The sequence below is a fragment of the Dipodomys ordii genome, unplaced genomic scaffold, assembly GCF_000151885.1.
Source record: "Dipodomys ordii isolate 6190 unplaced genomic scaffold, Dord_2.0 Scaffold243, whole genome shotgun sequence".
Classification (NCBI taxonomy): Eukaryota; Metazoa; Chordata; class Mammalia; order Rodentia; family Heteromyidae; genus Dipodomys; species Dipodomys ordii.
In genome coordinates, this window is record NW_012267459.1 from 756455 (window position 1) to 769839 (window position 13385).

General features: G+C 41.5%; 1 protein-coding gene across 1 annotated transcript; it reads left to right on the plus strand.

The window, feature by feature from the left end:
- Positions 1 to 624: 624 nt before the first annotated feature.
- On the plus strand, positions 625 to 4327 carry LOC106000811 (melanoma antigen preferentially expressed in tumors-like). Its single transcript, XM_013036044.1, has 3 exons — positions 625 to 917; positions 1419 to 2027; positions 3784 to 4327. Exons 1-3 carry the CDS (start codon positions 625 to 627, stop codon positions 4325 to 4327), a joined length of 1446 nt encoding a protein of 481 aa, XP_012891498.1.
- Positions 4328 to 13385: the final 9058 nt, after the last annotated feature.

The window sequence follows — 13385 nt, forward strand, 5'->3', positions numbered from 1 at the left end:
CTTTCCAAAGTGGTTGAACAAGTTTACACTCCCACCAACAATGCTCGAGGCTAGCATTCTACCACTTGAGCCACAGCACCATTTCCAGCTTTTTCTGTTTATGTGGTACTAAGGAATTGAACCCAGGACTTCATGCATGCTAGGCAAGCACTCTACCACTAAGCCAAATTCCCAGCCCAAATGCTATGTTTTAAAGTATATGTTAGCTTGATGTAGTTATCCTACATTACATATGGATTTCAAAATATGCACAAACATACAATTTTTGTTTCAAACTTCCCCTGCCCCCATGAGGGCCAAGTCTGCTTTCTGCCTCCGCAGCAATCACTTCCCAAGAAGGCTAGAATTAACTGGAACGGTTGGTGGATATAGGAAGGAGCCAGGGATCATTTGTTCCCTTCTTAGCACTGGGGCAGATGCTGGTACTGCAGAGACAAAGCTGTTGTTCTGTGACCTCTGAGTACAGAATAGAATTTGGGAAAACAGCAGACTCACCTGTTAGTGCCAGAGCAGTGATGTCAGTCCTTTGACAGGTGGGGGATGGATTGCTCATGCTTGGTCTGAGAAGGCTGTCTTGTTCCCTACATGTTTCCGCAGCATCATTTTTGGAGCAGATTCATCAGGATGAGTGTGTGTGGCCCACCAAGACTGCTGGAGCTGGCTGTGCAAAGCCTGCTGAAGGATGAGGCCTTAGCTATTGCAGCTCTGGAGTTGCTGCCCATGGAGCTCTTTCCACCTCTGTTCGTGGCTGCCTATTCTGGGAGACAAAGTGAAACACTAAAAGCAATCGTGCAGGCATGGCCCTTTGTTTGCCTGCCTCTGGGAGCCTTGATGAAGGAAAAGCAGTTTCATCAGGAGAACTTCCAAGCTGTGCTCAGTGGACTGGATGCACTGCTTTCTCAGGAGGTTCGCCCCAGGTGAGGGTGACATGGCTGTGGTCAGGGGCATGGAGGACAGGGACTTTGTGTGATGCTCTTGAGGAAGCCATTGCTGATGTCTCTCTTCTAAAAATGAGCCGCCAATTTAAGGCACATGCAACTGAAGGAGCCACCAGATAGTGTACGTGCAGCTGAAGGAAAATATGCCATTCTTTCTCAATGGCACTTAAACGTATGAAAAGCAGAGGCTGGGAGTGTATCTCCATGATAGAGTACTTGAGTAATATTTTAGAAAGCCTGGATTCAAAGCACAGCACTGTAAAAACAAAGTGAAATAAGAGAGAGGAGAGTAAGGAAAGAAAAGTCCCAGGGAGGATCTTGGGAGTAGAGATCTTTCAAGGAGTAGAATCAGTTGGGAGAAAGGAAGGTCCCTTAAGGAATGGAGCAGCTGATTTCTGGAGTTCAAGTCAGAGAAATGCTTATTGACTGTGCTCTGAGACTCCTGCTCTTACTTGGAATTTATTACCTTTTTTGCCATAGACGTTGGAGACTACAAGTGCTGGACTTACGCAAGAATGCCCATCAGAACTTCTGGACTGTGTGGTCTGATACCAGGGCTAGTCTGTGCTCATTGATGGTGTCAGAGGATACTCGGCCAGTGAAGACAAAGAAAAAAGTGAATGGTTCCAGGATAAGGGCAGAACAAGCTTTGGTGCCTGTGGAGGTGTTCATAGATTTGTCCCTAAAGAAAGGCAGCTGTGATCAATTGCTCACCTCCCTTTTTGAAAAGGTGAAGCAAAAGAAAGGTTTACTGCACCTATGTTGTAAGAAGCTGAGTATTTTTAGAGTTCCTTTGCAAAATATTAAGTTGCTTGTAAAAATGATACGGCTGGACTCTGTCCAGGATTTAGAAGTGAGTTGCACCTGGACCCTGTCCAACCTGGGGAATTTTGCTCCTCATTTGGGCCAGATGTGTGATTTGCATAGACTTGTGCTCTCCTACATCCATATATCTCCATACACATCTCAGGAAGAGGAAGAACATTGTGTCCACCAGTTCAGCTCTCAATTCTTGAGTCTGCATCACCTCCAGGAACTGTGTTTGGATTCCATCCCCTTCCTCCAAGGCCGCCTTCACCATGTGCTCAGGTAAGTAAGGGCTAGAGCTTGCCAGAGCAAGCCTTTCTTCATTACAGAAGCAATAGTGAGCATCTGCTCTATGCCAGACATGAGGCAAGAATGAGCAAGCCCTTGAAATCAGAATATTTTCCTATACCCAGGTTGGCATTACATAACTATCCCAGTAAAGGTACTACCCAAACGAAGGTTGCAGGTTGTCTTAATGTTTTATATGGCCAAGAATACCACAACAGAGGCTGGATAAATTATTTAAGAAATAGATTTATTTGGGTTCCGAGTTGCAGTCCAAATTTGAGGGGCTACATTCAGTAATGAGTATCTTAATGGCAGTGCAAGGCATTATGACAAAAGACTCCTAACTATGCTGGCCATGGTGGCATTTACCTATAATCCCAGGAATTGGGTGGCTGAGGAAGTAGTTTGAGTAGCCATAGCAAGTTTGAGTTTGAGTCCAGCCAGGGAGACAGTCTCAAAAAAATAAAGGAAGGAAGTGTAGCGAGAACTAGCCAAATCATTTTTTATAGTGACTACTTTTTTTTTTGGTCGGTCGTGGGACTTGAACTCTGGGCCTGGCGCTGTCCCTCAGCTCTTCAATTCAAGGCGAGTGCTATACCACTTGAGCTACAGCGCCACTTCCGGTTTTCTGGTGGTTTATTGGAGATAGGAGTCTCACGGTCTCTCCTGCCCGGGCTGGCTTTGAACCTTGATCCTCAGTTCTCAGTCTCCTGAGTATCTAGGATTACAAGCGTGAGCCACCAGCACCCGGCGTGAAACTACTTTTGAGATAAATCATTACTCCCAAGGATAAATCTGTAAAAAGTCCCATCTGATACCACCTCTGAATGTCTTAAATGGGGATTAACTTTCAATATGAATTTTTGGAGGGATGAACTATAAACTTAGATACATGCTAGTAACAGTGGCTTCCTTAGTAAACTATTTTGAATGATTTGGCTGTGAGGAAGTTAGTTTTGGGAATTTTTCCTTAGGAAATGACTCTTAAGATGACCAAAATAAGTGGTGAGGCACTAAAGAAAAACGTTTCTATTTTCAATTGTACACTCCTCCCAGCTTTTTCAGATTAATCCTCTTCCTTTAAACCACCCTCAAATTTCCCACCTATACAGGATTGTTTGGAACCTAGATTAAAGAATGTGTTGGAAATGAATGACTCATATTAGGTGGAAGATCAGGAGTGAGGAACGGTAAACAGTGATAGGTAGCTTGCCCATAACACAAAGACTGAAGGTTGGTCTCCGCAGGCTGGCATCCCCCTTTGCAATTGCTAACATTTCATGAATGTTTTATGGTAGCCTCCTCCTACACTGAGATATAGGTAGCTTAGGCCCACACATTGGCTAAAGGAAGACTGAACTGGAAGTGTGTTGTTTCTTTTCAAATTATTTTTCCTAATATTGTTGTGTCTCAGAAAATAAAATTCACTGTGAAGTCCTTCCTTGCTTGAGATGGGCTGAGGCTTTTTTGTAAGCAATGTCTCATCATTATCCTGCTTTGCTCTCACAATACCTCGAGGTATGTTTTACTCTGCTCAGCAGACGAGCAAAGGGAGTTCAAAATTTCATTCACTCGACCCAATCACACAAAATAATGGGGAAAGGGCTCCAGTCATCTTGGCCTGCTTTGAATGCCCCTTTAACAATATGGCATATTAGAAGTTGGCTATTCACTTAACGGCTGGATCCTCTCCACCAGCTTCCACCCACTTTCACCAGTCCCTAGCACTAATTGTTCTGTTTCTCTCCAGGTGCCTAATGAGCTCTTTGAAGATCCTCTGGATCACTAATTGCCTGCTTTTGGAATCAGACTTGATGTACCTGTCCCAGTGCCCCAACATCAGTGAGCTAAAGGACCTTGATTTAAGTGGAGTCAATTTAACTAGCATAAGTCTTGAGCCGCTTCAAGATCTGCTAGAGAGAGTCTCCACCACCCTCCAGACCCTGGGGTTAATTGATTGTGGGATTGTAGATCACCAACTTACTGTTATCCTGCCTTCCCTGAGCCACTGCTCTCAGCTCACAGCCCTTAAGTTATATGGGAATCCAATCTCCATGTCCATGCTAAAGAATCTCCAGTGCCAAAACATTAGGCTGATCAATCTAAGCTACATGCTGTATCCTGGACCATTGGAGAGTGACCAGGATATTCCCAGTAACTTCCACCTAGAGAGATTTGCCCACCTGCATAACAAGCTGAAATGGATGCTGCATGAGTTGGGGCATGCCAACATGGACTGGTTCAGTAGCAACCCTTGTCATCATTGTGGTGACAGTACTTTTTATGACCCATAGCCTATCCTATGCCCTGGTACTTGCCTGCTTAGCTGAGTGTACCTATCCACAGCTTTATTTGGCACTTGAACACCAAAGCTCAGACTATAAATTCTAGAAAAAACTTCAGAAGCCACAGTTGTTGAGATCTTAAGGGAGATGCATCTTATAGAATTAGAAATAGGAAAATGAATTTTAGAGGGGGGTTTTGGCAAGGGAGGTACATGTGGGAGTTTGCCTCAAATGGATGGTTGTAAAGAAATGACCAGCAATTAAAGGAACCTTAATATAAACCATTTGGTATACTTCTATAGTTTAGTCCTCTAGAATGTTCTAATTAAATGAGCAGTCACTGAGGATCTATGGTGTATACACACATGCTGTGCTGCACAAACTACTGCCCACAACCTCATGACACCATTTACACCATTCCCACTACACAGTTCTCTCTGAGTATCTATCCCCTCCTTGCTTCTATCTGTATCTGGTCAGTGGGTGACTTACACAAGTAGCATTCTTAGAATCATGGTGCTAAGAGGCTGTCACTGTTACCTGCAGAGACCTGTACTCCCTCTTCCTGTTCCCTGGTGGATTCATAGCCTTGGTTCCCATCTCTTGGCTGTTAGGTATAGGACTTCACTGTGCAGAAGTCATGCAGCAGGTAGAAACTTCTAACATTTTCCCTAATCCTTTCTCTAGTCTTTTCTTCTTTAAAGTATTTTTATTGTAAAGATACTATACAGAGGGGTTACAGTTACATGAGTAAGGTAATGAATACATTTTCTATTGAGCATTGTTACCCCCTCCTTTGTTTTTCCCCTACAGTCCCTTCCTTCCCCACCTCTCCATCTCTTCTCCCCCCACCCAAGTTGTAAAGTTCTTTCAACACAGTGTCTTGTACTGTTACTCATTGTACTGTTACAATGAGTCAACCCGTATCCTTGTTTCAGCATTTTGTTATTTCCCTTTCCCTCCCCAAATTAGAAAAATGTATATACAAGATGCAGGGCACCGACATCAAATACAGTGAAAACAGGGGTTATACCCTGGGCGAGGAACGTGCATTAGCAACTCACACATGTAATTCTAGATACTCAGACTGAGATCTGAGGATCATGATTCAAAGCCAATCTGGACAGGATGGTCCATGAGACACTTATCTCCAATAAACTACCAAAATGCTAGAAATGGACATGTGGCTTAAATGACAGAGTGCCAGCCTGTGAAGCACACATGGCTATTTCTGAGAGGAGTGAATGTTAAAATTGTAAACTCACTGATGTATCTGAAAAATAGGAAGAAGTCTTAATTTTCTTGAGATATACCTTGTTCCAGCATCACTTAGACCCAAGTTGGGCTGGGAAGGTGGCTGAATGATAGGGTGCTTGCATGAAGCCCTTGGTTCAATTCCTCAGTACCACATAAGCAAAAAAAAGCCAGAAGTGGCGTTATGGCTCAAATGGTAGAGCACTAGCCTTGAGCTGAATAGCTAAGGAACAGTGCCCAGGCCCAGAATTCAGGCCCCATGACCGACCAAAAAAAGAAAAGATATAGTTCCAAGTTACAGGGAAAACAGCCTATGTGAAATCTGAAGAAAGTCTATGAAGTAACTATGAAATGAAATCCAGAGAAGATGAACAAAGAAAAAGCATTGCATAGCTTCAGATTTGCTTTTCTCAAGGGGTCATATATGCACCTTCTATTGTCACTGTGAGGGTTCACAAGTTCATGTACTAATTTAAAGTATTCATCAGATTGCCTTGACACAGGTGGTTAAATCCAAGATAGTAATTATAATTCTATGCCTGATAGAAGTAAGGAAGAAAGCAAACACAGCTGCTGTATGTCTTTGTCCATTGTTGCTGCTCTAACAAAACTATGCAAGCTGGATCATATATAAATGATAGAAATTTCTCAAAATTCTGAAGGCTTGGAATGAATATGCACAATATACATTTATGTAGAAAAGGATGTGAAAGGACACTTATTTAGTTGTTTTTATTGTTGGTTTTTTGTGTGCTGGTCCTGGTCCTTGGACTCAGGGCCTGAGCACTATCCCTGAGCTTTTATACTCAAAGCTAGTACTCTACTACTTGAGCCACAGCTCTGTTTCTGGCTATCTGTTGGTGGCTAATTGGAGACAAAAGTGTCCCAGAGATTTCTGCCTGGGCTGGCTTTGAACTGTAATTCTCAGATTTCAGCATCCTGAGTAGGTAGGAATATAGGCATGAACCACTGGCACCCCGTTAAGAGACTAGATTTAAATTTTATCTTTATATTTATTATTAGTATTAAGTAGTTGTACAAAAGGATTATAATTCTCTGTCAGGTGATGAATACAATGCTTCTTGGTCAGTCTGATCCTAGTTTTTAAAATTTGATGTTTTTAAACTATTTGTGCAGAATTATCTCAAATACGGTCTAGATATCATTTATAGGAGTGCTAATATAATGAAAAATTGGGGTGCATTAAACCCTCACTTCCCAAGTACATTTTAGGTAATTATATTGGAAAAGACCTGCAGAAAAGAGGCTCAGTTCTCAGAGGCAATCCGACACTGGTACCCAGGTCTGGGACATCAGAGGGCACTGTGGAATTGGTTCTGAGGGGACCCTTGAAGGATGAACCACACCAGCTAGGGAACCCACTCAGCTTTCTCTGGTGTATTGGACAAGCTGATTCATTACTGCTCTGCAGTTTGCTATGCCTGTTTACGTTATATTATTGTTTTTTTGTGTTGTTTCATTATTATTTGCTGGTTCTGGGGCTTGAACTCAGGGCTGCTGTCCCTGAGATTCTTTTGTTCAAGGCTAGCACTCTACCACTTGAGTCATAGCTCCACTTTCAGCTTTTTTTTGCTGGTTAATTGGAGATAAGAGAGTTTCTTGCTCTGGCTGGCTTCAAACCACAATCCTCAGATCTCAGCCTCCTAAGTAGCTAGGATTCTAGGCATGAGCCACCAGTGCCCAGCTTTATGTATTGTTTTCTATGATTGTCTGATCCTGGGTCTCTTCCCCTATTATTTCTGATTCATGTCCTGTGTTCCCAACCTTCTCCTACTACTCCCAATCACGGAGTTTCTTGACCAGGCCGAGGTAGATGGAATTGTTGAGAAAGTAGTCAGAATATTTTTGCCAGAATTAAGTGCTTCAAAGGGACCCCAGGACAGCTCTGTGACAAGCCCATTATGGCCTCAACTCCAGCTTTGCTCATTGCTGTTCCGAAACAGGAAGGTGACCACAACTTGGGTCTTAGGGTGGACCATGGAGTGCCTCTGTGCTTTGGACATTTGCACCTTACCATTGTAAGGTACTAAGAGGGTAGAGATTTAATCTGATTTATTCGGTAGGCCCCTTTGGGAGGTGATTAGGATTAAGTAGGATTGTTAAGAGTAGGGCCACCATAACTAAATCCAGGTGGCCTCATAAGACCAGAAGACTCAGACCTGTACTCCTCATCCCTTTTCATGTGATATGCTGTGCTACCTAAGACTCTGCCAGCAAGGAAAACCCATCAGGTGTGACTTCTCAAGCCTCCAGCCCTGTAAGTGGAATAAACCTGTATTTTATAAAGCTCCCTAGCTTCATAGCAATGAAAATGGTCAAACATGGTCATGTATGAAAACTCTTTGCCTTGGTACTAGAAGACTTGGCCATCCTTGGTTATTTTGTCTTGTAATAGCAACATCAGTGTGAGTTATATGATGCCTAGAACTAACATCTCAGTGAGCAAACTACAAACCATGATGAATAGTATTTTACCCTCAGATGTCCAAAGCCAATCCTGGCTTCTAGTTCTTTCAATATGGCTTCCCAGAGCTTCTCTGGCCTGTCGTCTAATCCTGTTATCATGGGACAATGGCTTGGTTTCTATATGTAGACACAGATCAGCCACCTGTTGCCCTTGCCCAGACAATTTTTCTGCTGGCACTGTCTGTGACAATGCCATGGCAGGGAGGCTTCTGCTATTGGTACTAAGGATCTTGAGATTTTCTTGAATCTGAGAGCTCTTAAAGTCTTGAGAGTAAGCCATTGTTAAGAGCAAGCTCTCAGCCTGGCCATTTCTGCAAAGACAATGTGTATTGCAGGAGATAATCTCTCCAGGGTAAATAGCAGTGAGAGATGATGGTGACTTACTGAGCCTTGTCCTGGGCCCTCTGTGATCCCCTGAAGACAACAGAATCCAGGGGCAACTCCTCTTATGATCCTCACGATCTTATGATCCTCCTCTTATACTAATCCTAATTTTGATGACCCCTAACTCTGATCCAGGTGAATTGTATTCTTTTCACTGTGATCTCAGTTATGAAAAAGAAAAATGTAACTTTCTCAGTACATCTGGTAACTTTGCTGATAGTTTTAAATTGAATCATTATATAGTATGTGACACAAAACATACAGACCACATATATAATGGTGATGTCATAAGATTTAACTGCTTAGTGATGTCAAAGCCATCTTTACATTGTGTAAATGTACTATGTGATGTTCTCACAATGGCAAAAATCTCACAGACACAATTCTCAGAATATATCCTCATCCTTAAGGAACATAGGACTGTATATAAATATTTCTTTTGTTGTTGTTTGGTCAGCCTGGGCACTGTCCCTCAGCTTTTCAGTTCAAGGTGAGTGCAATACCACTTGAGCCACAGAGCCACATCCAGTTTTCTGGTGATTAATTGGAGGTAAGAATCTCACAGACTTTCCTGCCTGGACTGGCTTTGAACCACGATCATCATATCTCAGCCTCCTGAGTAGCTAGGATTACAGACGTGAGCCACTGGTACCTGGCTGTAAGTAGATATTTCTGTACATTAATAATTAATAATCCTTCAAAAAAGTTCAGAAAACAATTCTGTTTATAAGAGTATTCATAAGAATACTTATGAATGGATTTAACAAGGAAGGATAGGTCTGATGATTTGTACTTCTGTTATTTTATTTATTTTTTGCCAGTCCTGGGGCTTTACCTCAGAACCTGGGCACTGTTCCAGAGCTGGTTTTGCTCAGGGCTAGTGTTCTACCACTTGAGCCACAGCATCACTTCCAGGCTTTTCTGTGTATATGGTACTAAGGAACCGAATCGAGGGCTTCATGCATGCTAGAAAAGCACTCTACCACTAAGCCACATTCCCAGTCCCAAAATGTTTTTTTTTGTTGTTGTTGTCAGTCATGAGGCTTGAATGCTGGGCCTGGGCTGTCCCTCAGCTCTTCAGCTCAAGGCTAGTGCTCTACCACTTGAACCACAGCGCCACTTCCTGTGCTCCCATTTTTTAAAGACACAAATAAATATAACAATATTTGTAAATTCATGAGTTGGAAGACTTCCCAAAGTGATCTAAAGATGCAATATCATTTCTGTCAGAATTCCAATGCTAAGATGAGGATATAGCTCAGGGTGGAGCATTGGCTTAGCCTTGGAAAGGCCTTGGTTTGAAGCATTCGTTCACTGGCAGATGATGGAATAAAGAATGTTTGTGGTGTATACACAAATATTACTCAGACTCAATAAATCCTAACACTTATAACAGGATGGATGAACATAGAGGTTCATCCATAAAATAAGCCAGTCACCAAGTGATAAAAACTATACGATTCAATATTTTGAAGTACCTAAAATACTGAATCATATAACATTTAAAGTATCTATCATGTAACATTTAAAGGATCTAAAGTTAGAAACTACATAAAGTATCTAAAATAGCCAAATATATAGAATATATAGAATCAGAGAGTGGAATAGTGGTTCTCAGGGATTGGGGAAAAGGAAATGAAGAAAATTGCTCTTTAATTAAAGTATGAAGTTTCAGTTAAGTAACATGACCAAGATCAGCTTTCCAACCTTGTATCCATAATTAGCAGTATTGTATTGCAGTTATTTTTTGTGTGCCAGTACTGTTGCTTGAACTCAGGGTCTGGGTGCTGTCCCTTTTTCATTCAAGGCTGGTGCTCTATCACTTAGCAACAGCCTCACTTCTGGGCTTTTTGGTGGTTAATTGGAGATAAGAATCTCATAAGCTTTCCTACCCAAACTAGCTTTGAATCTTGATCCTCAAATCTCAGCCTCCTGAGTAGGTAGGATTATAGGTTTGAGCCACCACCAGCATGTGGCAAGGATTTTTTGATGGTGCTGGGACTTGAACTAAGATCTCATACTTACTGAACATGGCCCCTTCCACTTAAGTCATACCCTCAACTTTATTTGGTTTAGTTTGTTTTTTAGAGAGGATCTGGCTTTTTGCCCACAGTCAGCCTTGGACTACAAGGATCTCTGCTTCCCAAATGGCTGAGATTACAGATGTGTTCAACCAGGCTTGGTCTCAAAAGCTGTATGTTAAATGTTCTTACTGAAAGAGAAAACAAGGAAATTTTTGCAGCTGATAGTCACATTTAGTATCCTGTGGGATCAATCTGTAATGAGATCACTGCCCCAAGTTCAGCAATATGCACATTAAATATTCTACATACATATATGTTATAGTTCTAGTATTTTAATTTGGATGCTTTGCTGCCTATTCAATTTATATTTTCAACAAATACCTATAAAATGTGAATGTAGAAACTAACAAGGTAGTCTTAAAATTCATATGAAAATGCATAGGACCAACTATATATATATATGTGTGTGTGTGTGTGTTGGAAGAGTCATATTTTCTCATTTTAAAACATGATAGGGCTAGAAGTATGGGCCAGGAGTATCATGAGTAAGATCCATCCTCAGAAAAAACAACAAAAATGCCCATATCTGTAAAGCTACAATAGTCAAGTCCACATAAAACTGGTGTAAGGCTAGACACAGAGACTAAAGGAAGAGACTTGAAAGTTCAGAAATAAAACTTCACATGTTGGCCAGTTGGTTTTCAACAAAATCATTGTAGCAAAATCATTCAGTGGGAGAGCGAAAACATCTTTTCCACAAATGGCTACAGGACAATTAGGTATTTACAGGCAACTGGCTCTCTACCTCATATCTCATGGAAAAGCTAGTTAAAATTAGATCAAAGACTTACCTGTAACAGCTATAACAATCAAAATCCTGAAAGTAGAAGAAAAGCAGATATTTACAATCTTGGCTTTGGCAATGAATTTTTAGACATGAAACCAAAGTCATGGGATACAAAAATAAATAATGTATCATTAAAACATTTTAGCTGTGCACCCGTGGCTGATGCTTATAATCCTAGCTACTCAGGAGGCTGAGATCTGAGGATTGCGGTTCAAAGTCAGCACAGGCAGGAAAGTCCATGAGACTCTTATCTCCAATTAACCACTCAGAAAACTGGAAGTGGCACTGTGGCTTAAGTGGTAGAGAGTGCTAGTCTTGAGCTGAAGAACTGAGGGACAGCACCAAGGCCCAGAGTTCAAGCCCCATGAACAAAAAAAAAAAACCCAAAAAACATTTTGTACCTCAAAAATAGCATCAAGACAAAATAAATACAACTTTCCAAATGGAAGAAAATATTTCACAGTCATACATCTCATATATTAATCTTTAATATACCAGATGCTGATCACTCATGCCCCAAATCCTAGCTCTTCAGGAGGCTGAGATCTGAGGATTATTGTTCAAAGCCAGCCCAGGCAGAAAAACCTATGAGATTCTTATCTTCAATTAACTACCAAAAAATAAAAAATGGAGCTGTGGATCAGTGATAGAGTGCCAGCCTTGAGTGAAAAAGCTCAGGGACAGTGCCTGGTCCCTGAGTTTGAGCCCTGTTGACCAACACCCCCTTCCCCCCAAAAAAGAAACACTGAGAACAGTAAAATAACTTTTAGAATATTAAAATGTCAACTAATTTTTTTTTGGATTTTTTTTCAGATATTGCTCTATAAAACCTAAGTCAGTAAGTACCTGAAAACAAGCTTAGCATCAGAGAAACATAAACCAATGCTACAGGATAAATTTGACTTCCTACCTACCAGGATAACTCTCATAAAAAATAAAAAATACAATGGGTTGGCACTGAGGTTGAGAAATTAGAGAAATCATACACTCCTGATGCAAATATAAAGGAAACAGTTGAGGGTAAAAAGCCTCAAAATTAACCACCAGAAAACCAGAAGCAGCACTGTGATTCAAGTGGTACAGTGCTAGCCTTGAGCAACAAAAAAGTTCAGGGAAAATACCAAGGCTCAGAGTTCAAGTCCCACAATTGACAAAAAGAAACTGAGCACAAAAAGAACCCCAAAGTGCCACTGAAATATTCAGCTACTTACTGATCAGTATATTTGCATGGCAAAGAACCACTGTAAAAACTATTAAAGGGAATTGTGCCTAGTAATTGATTCATGAAGGCTTGACCAAATTATTTTATGTTCATTTTATTGGTAAGTTTCTTAAAACAATAATTAAACCTTATGCAAACATACAGGACATTTAATTTTTTCTTTCTTTCTTTTATTTTTTTGTCGGTTGTGGTACTTGAACTCTGGGCTTGGTCACACTCTTGAGCTCAAGGTGAGCACTATACTGCTTGAGCCACAGCACCACTTCCGGTTTTCTGAGTGGTTAATTGGAGATAAGAATCTCACAGATTTTCCTGCCTGGGCTGGCTTTGAACCGAGATCCTCAGATCACAACCTTCTAGGTAGCTAGGATTACAGGAGTGAGCCACCAGCACCTGGCTAGGACATTTTCATTGTAGCCTTTATCATTGTCTTCCTCATTGAAATCTTTAGAAAATAATTTTAATATAAATACAAAAAATGAAGTGCCTCTAGAAGAGCTATGTGACTCTCAAGATCATTGGACAGCCTGTTGGCCATGGCAGTCCCCAGACCCAATCAGAGGCTCCACACATTCTGCATGAGCTCTCCATGTGTTGTTTAGCCCCTCTGACGGATGCCCATTCTGGTACACTACTCTGGGTTCCAATCAGTCTATGGCTATGTGTAAGTCTTCCAGGGGCCATGAAAGGATGTTCAGGGTCCCACACGTGTGACTGCTCAAGATCATGGTGCTGGGATACTTAGGGTATTGCACACAGGACTGCTCAAGGCCATAGAAAAGGATGCATAGGTGGGGGTGGGGTGGGGGTGGAGGCTTTTCTCTGATTGCCTTGCCAGGCTCTTTTTCT